The sequence below is a fragment of the Anas acuta genome, chromosome 10 (assembly GCF_963932015.1).
Source record: "Anas acuta chromosome 10, bAnaAcu1.1, whole genome shotgun sequence".
NCBI classification, from domain to species: domain Eukaryota; kingdom Metazoa; phylum Chordata; class Aves; order Anseriformes; family Anatidae; genus Anas; species Anas acuta.
Window position 1 is genome coordinate 17,829,978 of NC_088988.1, and position 22,506 is coordinate 17,852,483.

The 22,506-nt window shown below is 49.7% G+C and overlaps 1 protein-coding gene across 5 annotated transcripts in view; it reads left to right on the top strand.

The window, feature by feature from the left end:
• Positions 1–22,506, top strand: part of ZNF423 (zinc finger protein 423) — a 209,498-nt gene that overhangs the window by 49,769 nt on the left and 137,223 nt on the right. For 4 of the 5 annotated variants that reach the window (XM_068693087.1, XM_068693083.1, XM_068693085.1 and 1 more), the window contains 2 exons: positions 5,162–5,362; positions 8,796–8,876. In XM_068693087.1, the coding sequence (XP_068549188.1) occupies positions 5,162–5,362; positions 8,796–8,876 (282 nt within the window). The remainder of the gene's footprint in view (positions 1–5,161; positions 5,363–8,795; positions 8,877–22,506) is intronic. The other variant, XM_068693086.1, reaches the window with a different exon arrangement.

Consider the following 22,506-nt stretch of genomic DNA (forward strand, 5'->3'; position numbering starts at 1 on the left):
CGATCGCTCTCCCTCTTGCCGGGGGCAGGCAGCCCCTTGCACGAGCCCTGCAGCCTGCATGTGCTTTGCTGCCTGTCCCGCAGCCATCCTGTGGTACTTTGTGCATCATCCATCCCAGCTCTTTGTTTTTCAGCCATGTTCCTCTGTTTTCCCCCATGGGGTTTGGCGCTGTGCTGCACTGAACCTGCTCGCTTGTGACATGTGCAGCGAGCGCTTGGTGTGCAGAGCGAGCCTCTGGTACCCAGCCCTGGGCTGCTGGAGTAGGGTTTGGGCTGCTGGTACTGGTGTGGTGCAGTGGTTGCAGCATCTCACGTGGCCCGTTGAGAGGTAGCACGCAGGCAGCCCTGGGTTTGAGAGCTATCTGTGTAAAATTGGTGGTTTTGGAAACACTGAAGAGCCGCAGACCTGGCATGCCCTGCAAAGCCAAGCCTTCATCCTATGGGAATGAGCTTCAGCTGAGGTTTGTTTGCATTTTTGTTATTGAAGCATTAATGTTTTTTATTTTGCTTCTGTTCATTCTTCTTTGACCACAAATTGCAGAGAAGTTTGGACTGTGCTGCATTACAGTCCAAGAGACAACACTAAAATGCCAACAAACCACATGAAAGCAGGGACCCCCCCACGCCGATCTGGCACTAGGCACCAAGTGAAATGCTTGCAAACGGGCGTTTAGATTAGGCTTTTCCTTTAAGTCATTTGTTTCTTTTGTTCTCACTTCCCAGTTACACGAGGGGTTTCCTTTCCCCTTGCCTTCCCAAGCAGGACGGCATGCCCGCTGTGCCCAGCCCCCGGAGCTGCCGTGCTGCTGCTCCGCCGTCCCTGCAGCAGTTTGCTTCTGTGTCCCCAAGGACGATTTGGTTCAGCTCCTGTCCTCAGTCTCTAGGAAAGGGTTAGGAACTACCACAGCCCTTTGTGAGGCCTTTGGTGGTTTTGTCTTTGGACCAAGGTGGCAGAATGAGGAGGTGCCTCATTTCTCTCATCACCTGGTCCCTTGCAGTTTGGGACGTGCACGTGCCACGGCCGGGTGCCGGCTGGCATCGCGTGGCGGGGAGCACCATGGGCAGGAGCACCATGGGCACGGCCACAGCCCTGCCGTGCACCAAGCCTGTGCGTGCCTGCTGCAGGGAGCAACTTGTGAAGGAAGCCCTGCAGCCAGAGGTGTTGGAGCCCAGACGTGACCCCATGCTAGACAGCGCGCTTCAAAGAACAATCCTAAATTCAAAAAAGTCCCGGCTTTCAAAAGTCTCTGGGTTTAAAAAGAAATTACCGGCACAAGCACGGAAAGGCTCACTTGCCCTGTATTGTGCCTGTATTGTAATCCAATATAGGATTCCGCAGCTGAAAAAATAAGCCCAGAGCTTTGCTCTGACTCCCATTTCCCAGGCCCACGCGTTGCACGGCGCTGCACGTCTCCGCGTCCCAGCGGCCGGCGCGTTGCCTGCAGTGTGCCTGCGGCCGCCCCGCGCTCCCTCCAGCGCCGCTGCTCCCCGCGGCCACGCTCCGCAGTGCTCGGCCCCCACCAGCGGGGCCTGGCCGGGGAGAAATGGGAATTCGCTCCTGACTTTGGGGCCTGGTGTGAGCATGGGCCGCGCAGTCAGTTTGCAAAACCTTGGCTTTCAAAGCGTGCTGTTGCTGTAACAGCACGGCTCAGAAGGCATTTCTACTGACACTAACCTTCCAGCCGAGCCCTCGGGACTTCTCGTCTCCACCTTTGCCAAGTTTGCCACATTCCTTGGACCACCAGGTCAGGCAGGAACACTCCCATTTCTTGATGCGTCTTGATGAAATTGTAACTTTTTAGAAAAGAAGTTGGCTTTTACCAAAAACCAAGAGTCGTTAACATTAACTTTAGTGGCAATTAGAGTAACATATTCTTGACTGTTGGCCAGGCTGCTTAGGTCATAGGGTAAAAGCATTCGTCTCCTGCGAAGCCCTGCAGGCCCCTTACTGCGTTACAGGAATAAAAGAAAAGAGAAGAGAAGAAAAGCAAGAGGACCCCAAACGCAAGCGGTGAGGTGTACTTTCGAGGCTGAGCTGTCAAGCTGTCTCGTCTCTTCCTCAGGAAACTGTTGGAGCAATTGTTGGAGACAGCAGGTCCATTTTAAAGATACTAATAATGCTTCTGTGAAAGCAGGCCCTTTTTGCCACTCAGGACTAACCAGTGACCGCGTGCCCAAAGGCACGGTGCCAGTCGCGCTGCGTTGGCCTCCCGCAGTGACAGAAGTCCTGCTGGGGGTGTGCCGCTGCCCCTGGCACCCACCTTGGCCAGGCACTCACCATCACGAGGGCAGTGCACTCTGCTCCCTGAACCTGGCTGCTCCATGGGGGGATGCTCACACAGTTCTTGCCTGCGGGAATGCTGCAGGTTAAATTCGTGCCTTACTGCAGCAAAACTCCTCAGGAATTTGTTCCTGAGGAGTGCTCCCGGGTGGCTGCCCTGGTCAGGGACGCTGAGCTCACTGCAGAGCAGCTGGGGCTGAAGCTCTCCCTGCCTGAGGACCCCCCGTCCCCGTCACTGCCCTGGCACTCGCTGCTGCTTGCTCCCGGGGGCGAGCAGCCACCGTGTCCCCAGGCCACCCATGCCACTGCTGCCTTGATGGGGACAAGGGCCAAAAAGCCAAGAAACACCCCAGATTTTCCTCAGCAGCGTGAGGTTTCTCCAAGGCGAGCACCAAGCGTGCAGCTTGGCAGAGGAATCTGAAGATGGTGTTATTCCAGGGACAGCAACCCCGAGGTGTGGCAAACACGCACGATTCCTTCAATGCACCGAAAACAGAAAACATCTCATTTTAAAGCAATGCTGTTCGCTAAATAATTTATGTGCAAGATTTCACTGTTGTGTTACTTGACATACAACGGTGTCACGTAATGACACTTTTGAAAAGTTGCCTGGAGGATCAGATTTCCCATTCAGTGGGGAATTAAAAAATGTTTCTGGAATTTTGCTCTGCAGTCGGGAATCTTATTTTCTTATCTCACATTGTACAATTTATTTTTCCTAAAGCAGTGTGTTAAATTATTTGTTATTGTTGGACTCGGTTGAACAGCTTTATCCCTAGTGTAGTCATGAAGTTTTGGAGAAAAACCAAGGATGAATTTGTCACAGTGTGCTCAGCAGATCGGCTGGCCTTTAGGTTAACTGTCAAAAGACAGCATTTCTACTGAAAATATTAGTGAAGGTCCCTTAAACCTCCTCGAGGTTGCCTAAAATCTTTCTTCCTCAGGCTGTAGCTAAATCGGTTCAGAAGTGCTTTTCGGAGGCTTCCATCAGCAGGCGGCATGGATTCAGGTGGCAGTGCTCAGATCAGATTTATAGACTTGCGCTATTTTATAGGTTTCTGTCTTATAGAGCTGGAGAGCTGACGTTCTGATTTATGAACGTTTATCAAATCTGCAGGACATACAGGCTTTAACAAAATTGACTGAGCTATAATGTTTGTGATTCGAGTCTGGGATGAGCTTGTGAAACGGTGTGCCAAGTAAATACAGCAAAATGGAAGTGATCAGTGCAGCGCGTACATTGAATTAGGTGTTAAGTAAAGCGAAGCTAGCGAAGCTTTAACTGTACCATTATTTGGCAGGGTAGTGGTGTAAGGAGAACAGAACTGTCCTCGAGTAGCATACGCTTTTATTAAAGGGAGAGGCTCTAAAGCATGAGGTTCAGAGAACAGTGCTTTATTGAACGAACCCCGTACAGATCGTGACTTAGGACACGGAGAGCGTGGTGAGCGATACTTTTATAACCAAATCCTTAAATTCATTACTGCTCTAAGAGTGCCATATCTGCTTTGTTGATACGATCATTACACCTCGCTCTTAATGGCAATGTTGTAGCAGAAAGGTCCGTGTAACTCAACAGGAGAAGAACCTGAAAATGTGCCTGTCGGTTAATTGCTAACAGTGATGCCGTGGCACCACGAGCAGGCATTGATTTTTAATATTTCCATTGCAATTCGATGGGTACGTCATGTTACGAGTGCTCCCTGGCAAGCCGCAGAGCGTTTCTCACCAGCTGATTTACGTTCCCATGCGCAGTGCGGCCGATGGCACAAGGCGTGTGCTCGGGATGGAGCCTGGCCGCACGGCCCTGCTAGCGCCACGTATCTGAGCTGCAGCGCTTGCGGTAACCAGTGTCCAGCTTTAATAAATTGTATTTCTCAGCTTTGGTTCATGTTCTCAGCACTGGTTGCCCTTAATCTTTTTGGTGCTGATCTCGTTTTAGAAACCATCCATCTCCCCGTTACTGGTGCGACACCCCTGTGCCGGCAGGCAGCCAGGCGGCACCCCCTGCACCACGGGCACTGCTCCCCGGGGCCCTGCGCCGCTCTGGGGCTGCGCTCAGCACGGGGGGCTGCTGTGGTGGGGGCCTGCTCACCCCTCCTGCTCTTCTGGAGGACTTGTAAAACGTCTGTGTTTAATAACATGGCACACTCGGGCGGTGGGATTGCTCATAGAGGCGGGCAGAAGGGCACAAGCCCAGCACGGCTGGTGGTAGGGCGGGCATCCCAACTGGTCACCCGGCATGGCCAGGGCATGCAGCACGTCCAGCGGGTGCTGAGGGGTGTAGGAGGTGGAGGGGAAACAGAAACTGAGCTGCCGCAGGGCTCGGCCTCCTTCTACACCCAGCACCTGGAAACCAAAGGATTGTTTGGCCACAGAAGCCTGCAGTGGGGTGTGCTGCACAGCGAGGTGCCCGTGGGGCTCGGCGGCACCCCTCGCATCCTGAGGCACCTCAGGGTCTTCAGTGGGAGCCTTTCGCTGCTGTGGGCACTCGTGCTGGGGCTTGATGGCGGCAGGGAGAGGAGAGCATGGAGGATTAAAATTCAGTACGTGCCTGTTCTGTACAGGCTGCAATTAATCTTGCCAATTTTTAAAGCTTTGAGAGCCTGGTTAAGTGATGAAACACTAACGACTCCTTATGACAGAGAGTCAGAGCTTTCTGCCCGCTGAAGGAGATGGAGGGAGCGTTCGCAGGATTCACACCAAGCAGCAGAGAATACAGTTGAGAATTGTTGCACCGCATGATATAAAAACCACATTAATATAATGAAAGGTGTCAGGAATAACGCGAGACCGGCTATAATTAAATGTATCTCAATAAGCGCGGCGTCGTTCGTCAGGCAGACCTCTAAACCTTCGCGTGCATCCTTGCTGTTGGCAGGTGGCCTGGGAGGAGAGCTGGAGAGCGAGGCGAAGGACAGCCGGGCCCTGGAAGAGAGGAACAGCGTGACGAGCCAGGAAGAGAGAAATGAGGAAGATGAAGACATGGAGGATGAGTCAATTTACACCTGCGATAACTGTCAGCAGGACTTCGATTCGCTGGCAGACCTGACTGAACACAGGGCACACCACTGTCCTGGAGGTAATGTTAAACTCGCTTTGCAGTTCTGACAGGTGGTTAGCTGGGTAATTGGACATAGCAACAGCTTGAGGCCTCAAGTGAGATTAAAGAATTAATAATGTAATTTTACAGTTAATGTAATTTTATTGTGGTGCCTTGGGTAGCCTTTGTTCACTCCTTTAATAAAATTAAAATAAAAGCAACAGCTTTCCAATTGGAATCTGTCAGTAATTACGTTAGACAAAAATGTTTTGGGTTTTTTTAACGTTAAAAGTTTCAGACAGGGTATTTTTCCCTCTCTTCCTGAACACAGGAAGATTAAAAAAGTTAAATGACTGAAGCATGCAAAACTCCCCTGAAGATAGGCCTCTGAACCCCACCAAAGAACATGACAATTTCTGAGATAAAAATTCGTAGTGTGAGCTTTGTAATCCCACCCTAAAAATACACCATTCTCCCTAGGTTACTGTTGCATTTCCTTTTGAATTTTATGGAGGTGAGGATGGCATGAGCCTACCCTGATTTTGAATTTCCTTGTTGTGAAGTGAGAACGAGCACAGAGCGTTGGTGTGGGCAATCGCAGCGCATCTTGCCATTGCACAGCTCCTCGTGCGTGGCCGGTGGTAGCAGCAGGCACCCTGCACAGCGTGTTATCTGATTTATGGGGGCAGCAAAAAGCCTTTGATTTTTGCCGAAGATTAAATAAAATCTTAGGAGGGCGAGTGCAGAAAATGTTCATATATATTTAAATCAGGAGTTCTCACCCTTCCTAGAGTCGAATACGCTGCCAGCACTTTTTCCTCCGCACCCATCGAAGACATTTTTAGCCAGTTCCCATTTCGGCTGGCAGGGGGGTTAGCTTCTCCTCTGGTGCAACATTATCCCATCCTCGTTCCCACAAGTGCGTGTTCCTCCCTGGCCACTTAATTTGTTTGGTAATGAGTCCACATTATGTTCTCCTTTCTGGGCATCATTAAAGCTGTGCCCAGCTGAGAAAGGCCAGAGGAACTGCCCAGGGCGAGTGTGCAGACGGGGCTGTGGCTGGCTCTGCCGCCCACCCCGAGCATCCTCCTCTGCCCCAGCTGGATGTGGCATTGCCAGGGCTGCTTGCTCTGCGCTCTCAGTTAAGCACTGCCTGGGATGCCCACTTGAAAGTACAAAACCAGAAAACTTACTGCTCGCAGGGTTGTTTTTTGGCCAGCTGACAACCACTGGATTGCCCTGCGATTTCTGCGAACAAAATTCATATTTTGATGTAGGGTAGTAAGCAGGAAAATGCTGTTGAATAGAAAAATCCTTGTTTGCCAGGCTGCAAGGCGAGGTGTGCAGCCCAGGGAAAGGGGACAGGTCCCTGCAGTGCCAGGCAGGAGGGTAGGGCACTGCTGCTGCTCAGTGAAAGAGAAGCCCGTTTTTTTCATGAGCCAAAGGTCCATTAAAACACAGTAACCTAGAGGTCCATGTCTGTACAGTTGATATTTTCACACCTCAGTTTTTATTTACCCTCAGCGTAGTTAGTGTCTGTTAGTGACAGTAAGAAAAATAAATTCTATTTTTGGGACCTATCAAAATAATTTGTGAGTATTCCCCTTGCTAATTTTTGATTGCAGGTAGCATAACTTCATCATCTTTTACTGTCTTGACATGTGCTGATGATTTACAAAGACATTTTGTCATAAAAAGGCACCATATAATCATCTGCATATACACGGAATAGGTGCTGATTATCTCCATGTGAGGAAATCCTTGTTCCAGAAGAAGAGTGCCTGTTTCCCATTTGTTTTAGTCTAGTGTCCTGAAGTGATTTAATGCCGAGGGGAGGGTTGCACTCATCTGTTCGGGAACGAGAATGTTTCCATGCAGGCAGTCTGGAATATTGTTGGATATTTACACATCTTGCCACGAGGAAAAAAAGTTTTCAAGTTCAGCCCCACCAATTGTTCAATAACCATGAGAATTTTTGGTCTAAGAATGCAAATTACCCGTGTTTGCTCAGCTCACCTGGAAAGACTTGCCCCCACCAGCGTGAGAACCTAAGAGAGCGCTAGGAAATGCGGGGTGTTTAACGATGTTACCCCACCAAATGGGCTGTGTCCTGAGTCTCCTTGCTCTCCTTTAGTCTCTAATGCCTGCCCGACACCTCTGAGGCTGTAGCACAGTGCCTGACCTCTGGGCAAGCTAGAGTTTCATGTCTTAATCTGAAGCAGGGTGTTCAATCGTGTCTACATGGCTCCAGATCAATGCAGGTAATATTTGTAGTGATAATATCACCAGGCTGATAACACAACGTAACTAATGACTTCCTTTGGGAGGCTGAAGTTAGGAAGGTATTGTAGCTCTGGAGTGTAGCAGGATTATAAGAGCTCACTCCAAAGAATAGGATAAACCATCTATTTCACTGGAATCCCTTAGAAATTCATTACAGCGGGCTGAAGTTATAATACAGTTTGAACGCAGCTTCTTTGACATGTAAGGAAGTAACAAACAGCCGTTTCCCCCCTCGCTTTTTCATGTATTTCAGACTTGTTTCTTTGAGGACAAAACACCGCTGAAATCTAGACATCTCTCGTAGCGTAAGCGCACGGCATCCCTTCGGATGCCGGCCCCGTGGAGGTGCTCTCCTGACAGAATTAGGTGCCTCTCATGCCTTTTGCTCGTGGTGGATGTCTGTGAGGGCAGGCTGGGGGCTTCCAGTGCCAATGGGGATGTGAAAAGGGCCCCCATGGGGCAGCGTGTGCTGAATGAGCAGCGCGTTTCCTCCCCAGCTCACGGCTTCCCAGCTCGGCCCCACGCGAGTGCTCCTTAAACAGCCAGAGAGCACCTTGAAAAATGCCCTGAGAACACACAGACGCCTGGTGCATGCGCTGCGTGTGTTGAGTTTTACAGTGAATTTAAAAAGTCACTCACGTCCTGCGTCCCCTTAACTTGAGAAGACTCAGGCGTGGCCATCTCGTGCAGTCCTTTTTGTAGGTTTTTTCGCACGCTGCCGTTAGCGCAGGCGTTACGACACAGTGCCCCAGCAGTACTGGCGAGAGGAGAGGCTCACGTGTGCATTTACAAGTGCAGGTGTCCTCTGGCCAGCACGGGGGCTGCATGCATCAGGCAGCTGTTCTGCAGTACCTCACTGCCTGGTGCCTGGTGCCGGGCTGGGTATTGCCTGATGACAAGTGGCTAAAAAGCCCTGAGACTTGCCATTTGTATGTGCATGTTAGTCCACATGTGCCAGTCTGGTTTTAGCTCCCGTTCTTATCATGTTGGTTTTGATTCCTCCATCCATGCCTGCCCTTTCCCCCTGCTGGGCCAGTGTAGCCTCCCATAAACTTGCTCCTTTGGTTTGCCAAGCAAATGTAGGGTGTTGCAAAGCAAGTTAGCGCATCAGTGAACTGGACAGAAGTAGGTTACGCTGGGGTCTCTGAGCATTTCATGAGGTCCTCTTCTGTTGTTGATAACTTTACAGGTTGTCTGTTTCAAACAGCAGCAGAGCTATATATGGATATTGCCAGCTGGGAAGCGGCTGATTTTTCTAAACTACTGTACGGTAGGAACTAGTTTATAATTAAAGTCTTGCAGTTGCTCCTGTTAAATGCCCTGTAACTTGTACACTAGGCTTGCGTTAGAAACGAGGTATTGTAACTGTTTCGTGCTAGTGTATAATTTTGCATTTTCTTGTATTTCACCTGCTGAATTATAATTGCCATGCAACTGTATATGCAGGGTGCTCACCCAGAAACCGTACACGGCAGCTTGCCAACAAGTGGCCGCGTCTCAGGGATGTTTTTGTCAGGTAGTACTTTGTACTTTGCACTGACAAAGATGGACTTCTTGCACGTATTTCCCAAATTAACCCTTCCCCAAATTATAATCTCGTTGCACCTGATTGGCAAGTTGGAGGTTTTCAGTTGCTTCGCTGCTGATGTTGTTGCTTTTTTAAAGTAATGAATTGACTGATCATCCTCCACAAAAGATACTGAAATACAGTTGTGAAAAAGCAGTGTGGAAACTTAATTATACACCTAGTTTATACAGCTGTGGCTCTAATGACCTACTGGCCCTAATCACTGTGTTGTGGCTTGGTCTGAGTGCTCCTGTCCTTGCCAGAATTGTGCTCCTCTCTCCTAACATGACTAGTGTTTCGATCTAAAACAATAATAAAAAAATAACATTTCCTTTTTTGTTCTTTTCTACATTGTCATGCTGAAATGCAAGTTTCCTTCTTTCCAGAGGTCACGGCAGTGTTTTCAGAATTGGCACCAGGAACGCTCCACAGTGTCACAGACTGTAAAAGCACGGATGTTCCCTGGCGCCCTCAGTTCTCGCTGCCTGGCTCTGGCAGCGGGCACTGCGGCAGGCTTCTTGCTGTCGGTGCCCCGAGGGGCAGTGACCGCAGGCTCCTTTTCTTGTTTCATGCCAGGCCGCACCTCGCGGGGCTCACATTTGTCCCGCTGGTTGGCGTTTGTGCCCGTCGGGGCTGAGAGCCGGGCTGTCTGTGCGGGTGCAGGGCGCTGTGTGTTTGTCGTGCAGCAGGTGAGGCGTTCCCGTAGCTCAACCTGGAGCCGAAGAGCGCGGTGCGGGGCACGTGGTGACCTTGGAGGATGAGGTGGCTTCGTCGCAGGGCTGCCTGCAGCAGTGGTTTCATGGGCACTGAGTGCAGTGTGTGTGCTCGTGGAGGCTGCGGGAGGTGGCCGATTCCCCGGCGGGCTGGTGGCGGCCCTGCTGGGTGAGGGTGGCGAGGCCCTGCTCTGCCTCTGCCACTGCAGGCTGGCGCTCGGTGCTTGCGCTGCGTCTGGTTCTGGGTTTTACAAGCACGCCGTGCCTCTGAGGGCTTGCAGAGGCTGGTGGGGGGCGGCGTGAATTTGAAACAAAGCTCACTGGCCATAAACACCGAGCCCGGGATTTGCTCTGCGGCCTCGCGGAGCCTCTCCTGTGCCGAGCGCAGTGGCAGCGGGCGGCAGGCCCCGCCGCGAGGCCCGGTTGGTGTGCCGGCAGATAAGAGCCTGCCAGGGCGCCGGCGCCGCCCCCCGCAATCGCCACGGCCACCTTTGTGCCCGGGCCCCTGGGGACGGTGGCACGGGCGGCAGCACCAGGCTGTGCGCACGCAGATAGGAGCGGTGCCAGCGCGGCTGCGGGAGCCGGGGCCGAGCGAAACCAGAGCCCCGTGGGGAGGGAGGCACGGGCTGCAGCCACCCCTCTGCAGCCTGCACGTAGCCCGCAGTCATCGCGCAGGGCACGGCCGCGTGCTTTGAGGCTGTACAAATATTTCTCAGCTAAGATGATGTCTTTCCTCCAGCAGCATATGTTTTTCGCATAGGAAGAACATTTTCCCTGTCATTTTTAAACATATGGCCCAGTGAGGAGCTGAGGATGACACGTTAGCATGGTCGTATCAGCAAGGGACTGTTTCATCCTTGCTACTTTAATTGAGTTTTGCTTTTTTCTTTATCATCTACTTTTATCTAGCTCAAAAATGAGCCTGCAAAGTGAGTGTGGGTACCCCTGGCATTGCGGGGCTGCCAGGCCTGTCCCGCTGTGGCGCTGCACCCGCTGCCTTGTTGCAGCTCGGGCAGTCACTGGCCCTGTGTGGGGCAGGTCTGTTTCTCAGTGTTGTAGGAATGCAAGGAAATAAGAAACAGCTCTGAAGAGGAGGGAGAGGTGGCAGCAGGAAGGTGCCTTTCAAGGCTGGACCCTGCTGAGCTTGCAGGGGTGGCCGTGCCCACAGAGGAGGGTCCTGCTGCCGCCAGCAGCCCCCTGCGCTTGGTGGCTGTAGAGAAACGTGGGGGAGGGTTCTCCTCCTTGTTTTTTAAGCCAGCTGAATGACTGTCCCAGTCCCTGGGAGGGAGGGATGCCGCAGCCTCTCAGGAGAGCAGCCTGGAGCCTCGGTAGTTCCCTCGGTCCCTTAGGGGCTGGTGTTTGTAACTCCGTGTGTGACGGAGCTCCATCACCGGGGAGTCACCAGCCCGAATGTCGAGCATGGGGCTTGGGAAGGTCTGAGGAGCCTGTGAGGAGGCTCCAGGTCCATGTTTGCAGTCCCCTTACTGGTACCTCCTGCACCCTGACCCAGAGCTAGAGCCTGAGGCACGTGGTGCAGCATTGCTGGCAGGGCAGTGAACGTGTAAGGCACCTCCTTCACCGCCGGTGCTCGGGACGTGGTCACGTTTGCCTGTTGGGCTCCGTGTCCGAGCGCGAGGGGACACATTGCACCGCTGCTGGGGTGGGGGCCAGGCAGGCAGAAAGGTGGTGGCCGGCCTTTCAGAGGGAAACTGGTTAAGGCTTACATGTTTGTTAGGAAAAAGCAACCAGCAGTGCATTTCAGACACTCATCACAGAACATAATTTTGCTGTTGGAAGTAGTGGGATAAAAACAAGTCTGTCTAATGCTGATTTATTTGAATTTAGAGAATATAATTTTAAAAAAATGAATGAAAAATAAAGGGAGTGTGCATACAAACACTGTCAAGAATTTCTTTTTTTTTTTTTTTCCTAAACAAGCTCTAGAAAAAATCCCTGCAGAAGTTCTGTAGTGCATATTTGAATGCTTTTGTTGTAGCCTCATTAAACTTGGCTTGTCTGCAGATACAGCTGGCATGTTATTAACTGTGCTCCAGGCTTGGGGAAGCCAGTAAGCAGCCTCCACCCCCCGGTGCCGGCTGGCTTTAGGGAAACGTGCCAGCATGGGTTGGTCCTCTTCAGCTGGCTGGCTTTGGGAGCGCTCGCTGGAGCATCCCCACGTGGCCTCTGGGTCGGGGAGCCCAGGGCTCAGCCTGCCTCCCGCGCCGACCCGAGCGAGGGCTGCGCCGTGTCCCCGTGCCGGCCGGCAGCCCGCGGCCACGCACCGCAGCGCTGCCTCGCGAGCAGGATGGATCCGCCAAGGTACGTGGCCTCCCGTGGACACGCTCGCCCGGGTGCCTGCATCCTCCGTAGGGCTCCTGCGCCTTTCTGTAGCGTGGGCTGGCAAGAAGCAAATCAGTGATCGTCTGCCAGATAGTTCCTCTGTTCTGAACGAACTCGTTGTTGGACTGAACTAGTCAGATAAATTGAATAAGGGAAATATTTTCCCTGCACCTGCTGGAGAGGCTGTTGCTCTCCAAGCTGCGTTTGCACATCAATAGACCTCCACCAGAGGTCTAAGCAGCTTCTGACTTTCTCCAAAACTTTGGCAACAGGCACATGCCTCTTGAATGCTGTCTCATTTAAGTAATTGTAGTGTTTTGTTTGTTTGTTTGTTTGGTTTTAATAATAAGGTGACTTTTAAAAGTAGATTTCATAATCTCGTTAAACTCAGAATTGTGAAAAAATCATCAATAGAAATTTTAATTAAATAATGTATATAAAATATAGAGAATGTTAATCAAACTTCATGTTTAATACAACCAGTTTTCATTGCCTTAGCTAATGAAAAAAAAGTGATTTAGAGTTTTCAAGGCACCTGGTCTGTTCATGCTAAATACCTCCTATGGCATTTGAGCTCTTCAGAATCTTTAAAACATTTGGTGTAGCGACTCCTTTCTCTGACACAAGAAGTACCAACCTTATTTTTATCTTCAGGGAGTTAAGAAGTCAATCTATTTCGGCTAAAGTTTTGCCTGTTACCAGGAGGAGCATTCTCTCCTTCCATCCCCTACCTCTTGCTGATACAAGATTTGTGTTGTCTCTGGGAACTGATGTTGCTGATAATTAAAAGGATTAATTTTTAGTCTGTGCAGCTCCCCATTGGGCATCCTCTGAAAATGCAGAAGCCTTGCATCAACATGAGGGGGACAAGAGGTCGGGGTTTGGAGGAGATTTCAAGCCTTTCCCCCATAGCAGCCTGGCTTATTTTGGATGAAAATGACTGTAACTTTGGCGTCACCAATTTGTCCAATAACATGCATGAAATCAGTGCTAGAGCCGAGGTCTTTAATCCAGGTGGGTTTTGTTGCAGGCGACACCTATATCGCAGCGGGTGAGCTCCCTCCTCCTCTTGCAGGCACCAGGTTTTTGGCATGTGGTCCATCTGTTCTTTAGGCTTCCTTGAAAATCTTTCTCAGCATAATGGTGAAAGACTTTTTGGCTCCTCCTTATGTTGCTACTCAATTACTGTTAGCCTTGCGGAGGAGGACATAAGGAAAGGCTGAAGAGGCCCATCACTTTTCTCTTCTCCAGGGAATCTGTTACATTAAACATTTGAATAGATTTTTGAACGCAATTCCCAGTCATTTCCTCTACAGTGAACTCAGTTCACTTGTGCAGACTTTGTACTTAATGATATCTCCTAAAATAAATGAGATTTGATATAACTTATATTAAATGGTCTTTTTAGAAATCTACATCTACTAATTATTCATTAGAAAATTTGGAGAGATGGACAGAAGTAGAATAAATTCTGTTTATGACCTTGCAGTCTACAGAAACACAAATATAAACACCTGCATTCATTTTCCCTGAGCACAAGTGCATGCGGGTGATCTGCTGGGCTCCGAGAGTCATCTAACCAGACCTGAGTGCATTCAACCCATATCAACAAGCCGTAGCAACCAACCAAGCCCACGCCAGCTAAAAAGCCAGCACGCCTTCAGGGCAGTTGCAGGTCAGATTGCATGCTGTCTCCTCGCCATGGGGGACTTTGCTTTTGTGAGCACTTCTGGTTCTCCTCGGGGTGACTGCTCTCCCCTGTCCCTGCTGCCTGCGCTGCTCTCCCCGTGGTCCCTCCTCTCAGGCTGTTCCCTTGGGTTCATTGCACTGCTCCTTGCTGGACTTTGACCATTGCACATCAGGCTTACGGCACTGTCCTCCCTGATGCTCTGCTGGCACTCGCCCTGTCCTGGCCCCGCGTGTAACCCAGTCACTTCCACGTCTGAGCTTTCAGACCCCGCACAGCTCATACGCTTCTGCTACACCTCACCGCGTTGCTGATTTCCCTTCTCTCCGTGCTGTCCCTTCCCTGGGCTCTCAGTGCTCCCAGGGCTGTCCTCACGCTGCCTCATGGGGACGGCACCTGCAGAGCTCCCCCAGGTGCTGCGAGCACCCGTCGGAGCTGGGGGCACTTTGGAAGTGCTCCCATTGAGGTTCAAAGAGCTAAAGCCGTATGCCATAGTCAAATCCTTGTTTACAAAACCTGGTGAATTTTCCAATTTGCATTCAGACTGCATCCAGCCCCAACCTGGAGAGCTGCTTGATCTCACCTTACAGCCCTGTCACTGTGCTTGCCGTGTTTTGTTTTACAAGAGCTCTTTCAGGCAGGATCTGTATCCCACTAGATACTGTGACGGTGCCGCGTAGCTGCAGATGGTGTCCCTTGCTGCACGGAGGATGAACGGTCATCGTTAGGATGCTCGCAGTGTTGTTGCTTTCTTCTCACACACAAAAACACTTTTAAACCAAAATTTAAAACAAACAAAACTCAACAATGAATGGAAGTGAGTAGGATTTTTTTCTCTCAGAGATCAAATGAGAGAATATTGAGTTTTCTGGCTGCCCGTTTATCCTCCAGACATGCAAGCACCAAGAGGGAAGAGGCTCCTTCTCTCTGCCACTATACCTATTTCTGACGTACCAAATGCTCCATCGTACGTTAACCAGTTCAGTTTTGGAGCTCTGACCAGCTAAAACTGGCTGTTCAGAAGACAACATCATTGCCTTGGGGGAGCATCAGCCTTCAGTGCAAGAGCTGGGGCGAGGCGGTGGTCGCAGCACGCTGGGGTCGCAGCGAGCTGGGAGAAGCGCGGCGTGCGGGGCTCAGCGAGTGACAGGCTCGGCTTCGGGGAGCTCGGCCACGCGGCGAGGGGGAGGAGGACGGGGAGAAAAAATGATTTGTGAACTTGCCCCTTCTGAGATAGCAAATGCTCCTCTCCCGGTGACCAGGAGCATTGCTGAGCAGCCGGCAGCTGCACGCGAGTCGTCTTCTGCTGTCAGCGAGTGTCACCGCAGAAACCTCAGCAGCTGCAAGGAGCCACTACACGTACGCAGGGGATAGAGGAGGCTCCAGGATCGAAACGCTCTGGTGTGTGGGCTGCTCGGGATTTTTCTCCGAGGAAGAAGATATCCACAAATGTTTTAAATTAGGCTATCCTTGATGGTTCTGGTGGTATGGAGCCCGACCAAAATTTGGGGGGAAAAATAAGTTACTCTGTTAAAGTAGACATGAAAAAAAATGAAGGGCTTAACTTTTGTCCTGAGGGTGATAAAACAGCACCACACAGCTGAAAATCAATCTGACCTTCACCCACGTGATGCTGTTGTCTCAGTCTGTCTTTCATTTCCTTTGGTTGAGTGAAGGCCATGGCATTCAGGAGGGAGAAAAGCCAGAGGGAGGTGGGGAGAATCCTGTTTTCTCTGGAAAGGCTCCGGTGCTTGCATAAGTTGACTCCATAAAGAGTTGCGGTAAAACTTTGGATTATTTAATTAAATTAAAAAAAAAAAAGAGAAAACAACAACAAAAGAAACTTCTTCTCTTAATAGCCAGGAATCACATTAAGGTAAAGCAGATATTTACTGAAAAACAAACAAACAAACAAACAAACATAACTGTTTGTAAAACATTCTGTTTTAATTAAATATAGAATTAGTCAATGATGGTATTTTGGAATGAAGGCTTCATGCAGCAACAGGAAACCTGCACATTCATTTAAAAACAGAAATTTGTACCCAAAGGGGAGAAAAAAGGCCAATTATTTTTTCCAGAGAAATTTTAACATTCTGTGTTGCAGGCTTTGTCCAAACAAAGCCAATGTACCACTTACACGGGCATTTACATACACATCAATAAACCAACAGTTCGGGCTGGTGTATAAGCGGTTGTATTGATTTCCAAAATGCAGGTACAATTGCAGTCGGTGAAATATTCATTTTGCACAACATCCTTCAGCAAGTGGTACGGGCAGACACTTCCCCCCTCATTTCCCCAAAGATGTAGAATCAATTAGTAAATGGGTAAAATTCTGTGCAGAATTTAATTCTACAGAAACAACACCAACAAAGGAGAAAATGAAGTACAAAAGTGCTTTTTTTTTTTTATTTGCTTTTTGTTTGTTTGTTTGGTGGTGGTGATGGTCGTAGAGGGCGTTACATCTGGAGAGCCATTAAAAGTGCAGTTTATAGCTGTTCATCCAGCCCCCTGCTTCTTCCATCCTCACTGAATTTAAACGCAACCCAGAGCCAGATAATTTCTGTTGGAGAACAGCAAATTTTCCACATAGGTTTTACAAAACTAAGATTGCTATGAACTCTGTAAAATTACTTTTTTTTCTATTTCGTCATATGCAGATAGTGTCATTTCATGCCATAGTCATGAATTACTGTGTTGCCCTGTATTTATGTGTTATATATCCCCTAGCTGCTGTAGCATGGAGAGAGTGAGGGACACCTGCCATTTCTTTGTTCAGTGGATGTTGCTTGTTTTAGGCAGCTCAGTAAGAAATGTCAACTTCTCGTTAAAAAGATAAAGACAGAGATTGGATTTAGCTGTAGAGATTAATCCCTGCTTCGTAAAGGTTAAGAATTAAACAATTTGTTCATTAATCTATTTGGGATGTTGGAGATGAATTTATGACTACAGCTTATTATTTAAGTGTGGTTTGTCGGATGTGCCAACAGGCACGGACACGGTCCTCTGCTATTACTGTACATGCTATAAAAAAAAAAAAAAAAGAACAGGCAATTTAAAAGATGTTGGGACCTCTTCCTGGCGAGCTCTGCTAAAGTCTCCCTGTGATATGCCAAAATGCTATTTGCATAAATGTAGGATTTAATAAGTTATCATTCTGATTAACGCCATTAACTGCTTAACTACTGTAGAAATTGGCTTCCAAAGTTGCTTCATGGTAGCTGTTGCTCTCAACGTCATTCCATTTGCTGTCTCACTGGGGATAATGGTATGCAAGGGAAAGCAAGAAGGTCAAGGATCTTTTTGTTTAGTCTCTTTGCACATTAAAAGTTCTATTATGTGTTTGTATTGCATGTGGTTTCCAGTCTGTTGGCTACAGAGCTTTCAAAATCCATTGATGATGAGTTTGTGAAGCTAAATATATCTTGTGGGCTGTGACTACCAAGCTATCGTTGTGTGTAGCAGGCAGGGCCAATATTTAACAAGTGTTTTCAGCACGAGGAGTTTTGAAACCAAGTCGAATGCTCTTACAAAAGGGTTAACAGATAGACGAACACAGAAGGGGACAGCAAACGCGCACACCTTGCTCTGTGGTGACGGTGGGGTGTTTGGAGCGATGCTGTGCTATTTATGGGGAAGTGTATCTGGGCTTGGGGTTTCTATGTTTTTCTTTTTCTAGGGGCGGAGGCGGGCTGTGGTATTGTTGTGAATGACACAGCCACCGCAACGGGCAGCGGGGCTGGAAAAAGCTCTGCCCTCTCAGCCATCCCTCTCCCTGCCCCAGCAGTGCGGAGGTGCAGCCCCACGTTGGGGGCTCCCCACAGGCCCTGCCCCACGCACCCCACAGCCAGGCCCCCCCAGCACCTCCCTGCTGCTCCGCACCCTGCAGCCAGGAGGCCTCCTGGAAACCAGCTTCAGCTGCCCTGGGGCTGGCAGTAGCCGTAGTGGATTTCCTTTGGGTGTTGAACAGCCGTGCTCACGTCCTTGTGGTGTGCAAACTCGTGGCCATGGAGGTGGGAGCAGCCGCTCCTGGCTCGGGCTGGGCGCACACTTGGGCAGATGTCACCGCCTCCTTCCCAGGTGTAAGCACGAGATACCCGTTCTCGTCTAAGCTGAAAGCAGAGATTTATTTATTTTTTCCCAAACAATTCATGTTGTGACTGCATGAGTACCTTCACACCTGTCAGTTGCACTCAGTGTGCTCGTTCCCCAGGGTTACCTGGCATCTGGGAGATCCTGCCTCGGCGCAGCCTGATCCCTGCCGCAGCGGGTACCCGCGATGTTTTGGGTGGAAATGCACTTACACCAGCACACATCATCTGCTGCATCGCTCTGTTCTGCTCCGCTATATTCCTGCTTTTGTAACATTTGGGTTGAACCCCCCTCCCGGGCTGTTCCGGGAGCACTGCAGCTATCTGCAAGCTGTCCTGCTTTTCGCCGTGGTGCTGGTAAGCTCAAAAACATCTGCAGGCAGCGTCAGTCCAGCTCGCTAGTCTTCAGAGGATATTTGCAAAGTTTCATAAGGCTTGGACCCATACCCACACCCATCCTACATGCAGCGTCTACAGATTTATCCCCGAGAGCCTCTTACAGCTTTGTTTGTATTACTATCTAGAGCTATCCCACTGCCGAAATCCTCAGGAGAGAGAAGTGGTCAAGAGTACTTAGAAACATCTGTTAAAAATTCAGACAAACACTGCACTGTCACTGGAAGCTGTTGGGAGAGGGGCGAACGAAATTCATCATGTGGTGCTACAGGAGAAAGGGACATTTTTTTGTTCCTTCTCTTTTCCTTGAAAATCAATAGTTTGGTCAGTAAACATAGGAAAATGCCCCTGCAGAGCCTGCTTGGGGCGGAGAGCTGCTCTGCACAAAGTCACAGACTCACTCGAGAGCCAAGCCTCGCAGCCTTACGGGAGCGCTGCTGCAGCGCTGGCGTTTGATTCATCGCACGCCTTCTGCTTGTTTCAAGGAACCCGGCATTAATTGTGTGGGCCTGGAAAGTGGTGACATTAGGAGACAAAGTGACTTCGCTGTGACTTTTCTTTTGCTCGCCATGCTCAGACAAAAGGGGAGAAGTTCTAACGAGAGATCAGTTGCACGCTGCTCGGTGCGTGGCTGCGCGCTGGGTTCAGCGAGTACTTGAGAAATGTTGGCGTTTGTCCCTGATGATGCATCATGAAGTTACAGGCAATTTGGCAGAAAGCAGCCCCGAGTTTTGCCGGGCTCCCTGTGAAGTTGTGTTTCTCCACCCTGGTGGTGCAGCTCGGGCCCTGCTCCCCGTGGGGTCTCGGCCCCGTCCCCATCCCCATTGCGCCCGGCTCTGTGCTTCGCCTTTCCTCCGAGAGGCACGAAGCGGGGGCTCTGCCCCACCAACCTGGGGCACATTCAGTGATCTCAGAGAAACTCAATTTCTGTAAGAGAAACTCAATTTCTCCGAGCCCTCTATCCCCAGTCCGGGGTGATTGAAAAGTTAATAGGAAGGGACAAACAGTTAAGGCGTATGACAGGCAATATGATCACGTAAACCTTGTTTCTTAGGATGCCGGGCTGACAAAAATGAACCCGGTGCTCCTGAGAATAAATGAGTCACTTCAGATTGAGACTTGATGGACAAAGTTGGCTTTGTTATCACTCTGCAGGTAGTGAGGGGACAGGGTTAGGGAGAATTTTCAGAAATGTAGGCAAGGCATTATTAGAGGGGTAAAGTTTCCTCTGCCACGCATCCCCCGTAGCGGAGCCTGCATTACCCTGGTCCTCCTCCTTTTAGGAGCCTTTTGAGGAAAAGTCTCTGGTGACAGGAACATCTCTCAGGTCTTTTCATCCGTGAGCTGCCAGGTGAAAGAATGGGGCTAGAGAACAAAAGATGTTCTGATACTGCAGACAAGCTTTTGTAGGATCTGCCACGTCAGCTGTCTCTTATAAGGTCTGCTGTATTTTCTGTTGATGGTGCTCTTCCCTGGAGGATTTCCCCACACCTGGGAATGCCTGCCATAACCCGCACTGATATTTTCCTCAATGCCTTTCATTTCTGCATACAGATGGAGCTGGGATATCACACGCCGTCCTTGCCCTTATTCTGTTCTGCTCCTTGGCAGCCCCAGCTTTCCTGGCTCCGAGCTTTCATCCCACCTCCCTCTCAACCTTTTCCAGGAGGGGCTTTGCAATTATTTATAAGCTAGCTTGTCCTGTTTTCTGACATTTTCAGCGTAGTCTGTGCAAGAGGAGCTAAGTATATATTCCCTGGCTTTACAGGGAACAGGCGACTTAAAATAAACGTTGCTGGCCTGTGTTAGCAAGATGTTCTCAGATTTTTGTTTTGTTTTTTATTGGAGGCGAGGAACCCTCCCTTTAACATCAGTGGTCTTGGGGTGGAAAAAATCCTCGTGGCCTGTAACCCCCTCTCGCCTTTGCTGCGTTTGGAGATCTGGAAGGGCAGGCAGCCAACTTGCTTGCCTGCTCGTCAAGGGGAGGCTGCCTGTCCTGCCTAGCCTGCATTTCCCCCGCCATCCTCAAGCGGGTTTTCTTTCTCCTTCCTCCTACCACGTGCCAGAATAAGAAGCACCCTGTGATTTACCACCTTCTTCTGCTCATCGTGTGCTGAGGCTTGAAATTTTCCAAAATACATCATGGTAAAGAGGCAAAGCTTTAATGATTTGGGCATCATAGCTCCTCTAGAGGCATCTTTAGATTCTCTGAATGAAATAAACATCTATTTGAGCTGAAGAGCAGCATTTTCTCATTTTGCTGCTGCAAATAGGTGGGAGGAGTGACTAACTGCTCCTCTGGAAATAGTGAAGTGGACAGGCTTGTCTGCTGCCCCGGGCTACAAGCTGGATGATGCGCTTACCCATTCACCCCATCTTCAGCCGCATCGATGCTTTGCTCACTTACACGCATCGCATTGGTGTGGCAGAATTATGGGCCTCCCGGCTGCCTTCTCTTCTGAAGGTAACTCTAAATACAGTCTCTCCTAAGGGGAGATGTACTCCATCCTCCGCTGTTGTGCACACAGAAATCGCATTTCTTTTGCTTTTGACCAACTTCGGATAAAAAACGATGGTGGCAGCTGAATCTCACTTTGAGTTTTTCGTTAGAACTGTTCAAAGCAAAATACAGGGTGGAGGATCTGATGTGAGCCAAAACTAACCTCCCCGTTCCTGCCAGTGAGGCCGTATTGCCAAATTTCACACAGCCGTGTTCTCTAGCACCTCCTTTGAACACGAGTGTGGTTCTGGAGGCTGTTTTGAAGCTCCCACTTGAAACACTCTCTGTGAGCTAGTGGAGCATTTTCTGGCACTTAAGCTTCTGTATCTGGTGGCTGTTTGTTCTGCATAGAGCAATGAGTCATGGTTTGCTAGAGGAGAAAAAAAGGGATTTCTTAGAAAATCCTTCAGAACAGCGAAGACTGTTTTTCAGCTGGAAATGCTGTTGGTGTCTGTGGCGAAACTGGCGTGGCAAGGCACCTCTGCAGTGCTTCTAAGAATTACCAGAGAGCGTGGGGCTCATCTCAGCGCCCTCTCTGTGCAGCCTTTGCAGGCAGTGAACTTCTCGCAGAGGGTATTTCTTTCATGGTCTTCACTATCTGGACTGGCGGGTATGGGAACTAGTCCTCGGTATACTTTTAGTCTTAATTAAATATTTGAATTACAAAATTGCAAAATCCCCCACCTCCTGCTGAAATCTTGCGGAATTATGGTGTTCATCATCCCAGACAGTCAAGTCATTGTGCTGCAGACTTCACTCCGAGTTTGTTCTTTCTCATAGTTTACCAGGTCATTAATGTTTCGGCTGGCTGGCTCTAAGTCTGTGACAGCAGCCCACGTTAGCACAACTGAGCGTGCTGCTACAGCCTCAGAGCCCGCTCGCCTGTGCCGCTAGCATTTGGGGCACGCTGGTGGCACAGCCAGAGGTGGCACTGCAGCGGCAGAGGCACCCTGAGGATGCTGCAGAGCTCCTTGGCTCGGCTGGTGCCCAGCTCTGCCCTGCTGCCTCGGCTGCGGGCACCTCCCTGCTGTCACACACCAGGGAAAGGCCCTCCCATTGAGCGGGCCTCAGTTTACCCATTGGTAGGAAAAAATATTCAGATATTGGGAGCAGCGTGTGGGGGCATTCACTCTTTTTCATGTCTTTAATGTTTTTGGATAGAAAAGTGTATTTTGTGTTTCACTATTCTTTATTTCCTGGTATTGCTGCGTGCATAGTTGACTTTTTCATTCTCAGCAGTAGATTTCCAAAACCTATTTTACTTTCTCTGCCTTTTTGTTTGTTTGTTTACTTAAACCCCAGCTAATTTTCCTCTTTGGAAGTCGGAGTTTTTCCAACATGATTTGATAGAAGGACAATACAGCCCATCTGCAATACGCTCCACACCCATCAGCGAATGCCCCTCGCTCTCAGCTGAAAACAACAGCCTCGGAGGCTTTGCTCCTTCCCAAACAGCATCGCTCTGTTTGGGGGGCAGGGGACGTGATCAAAACGATTTAACACGAATTTAGCATCTACATTTTTTAAAAGTATGTCTCTTGGTGAGAACTTATCTTCTGTGCTATATTTCAACCTGATTTACATTTTAGCAAGAGTTAAAGCT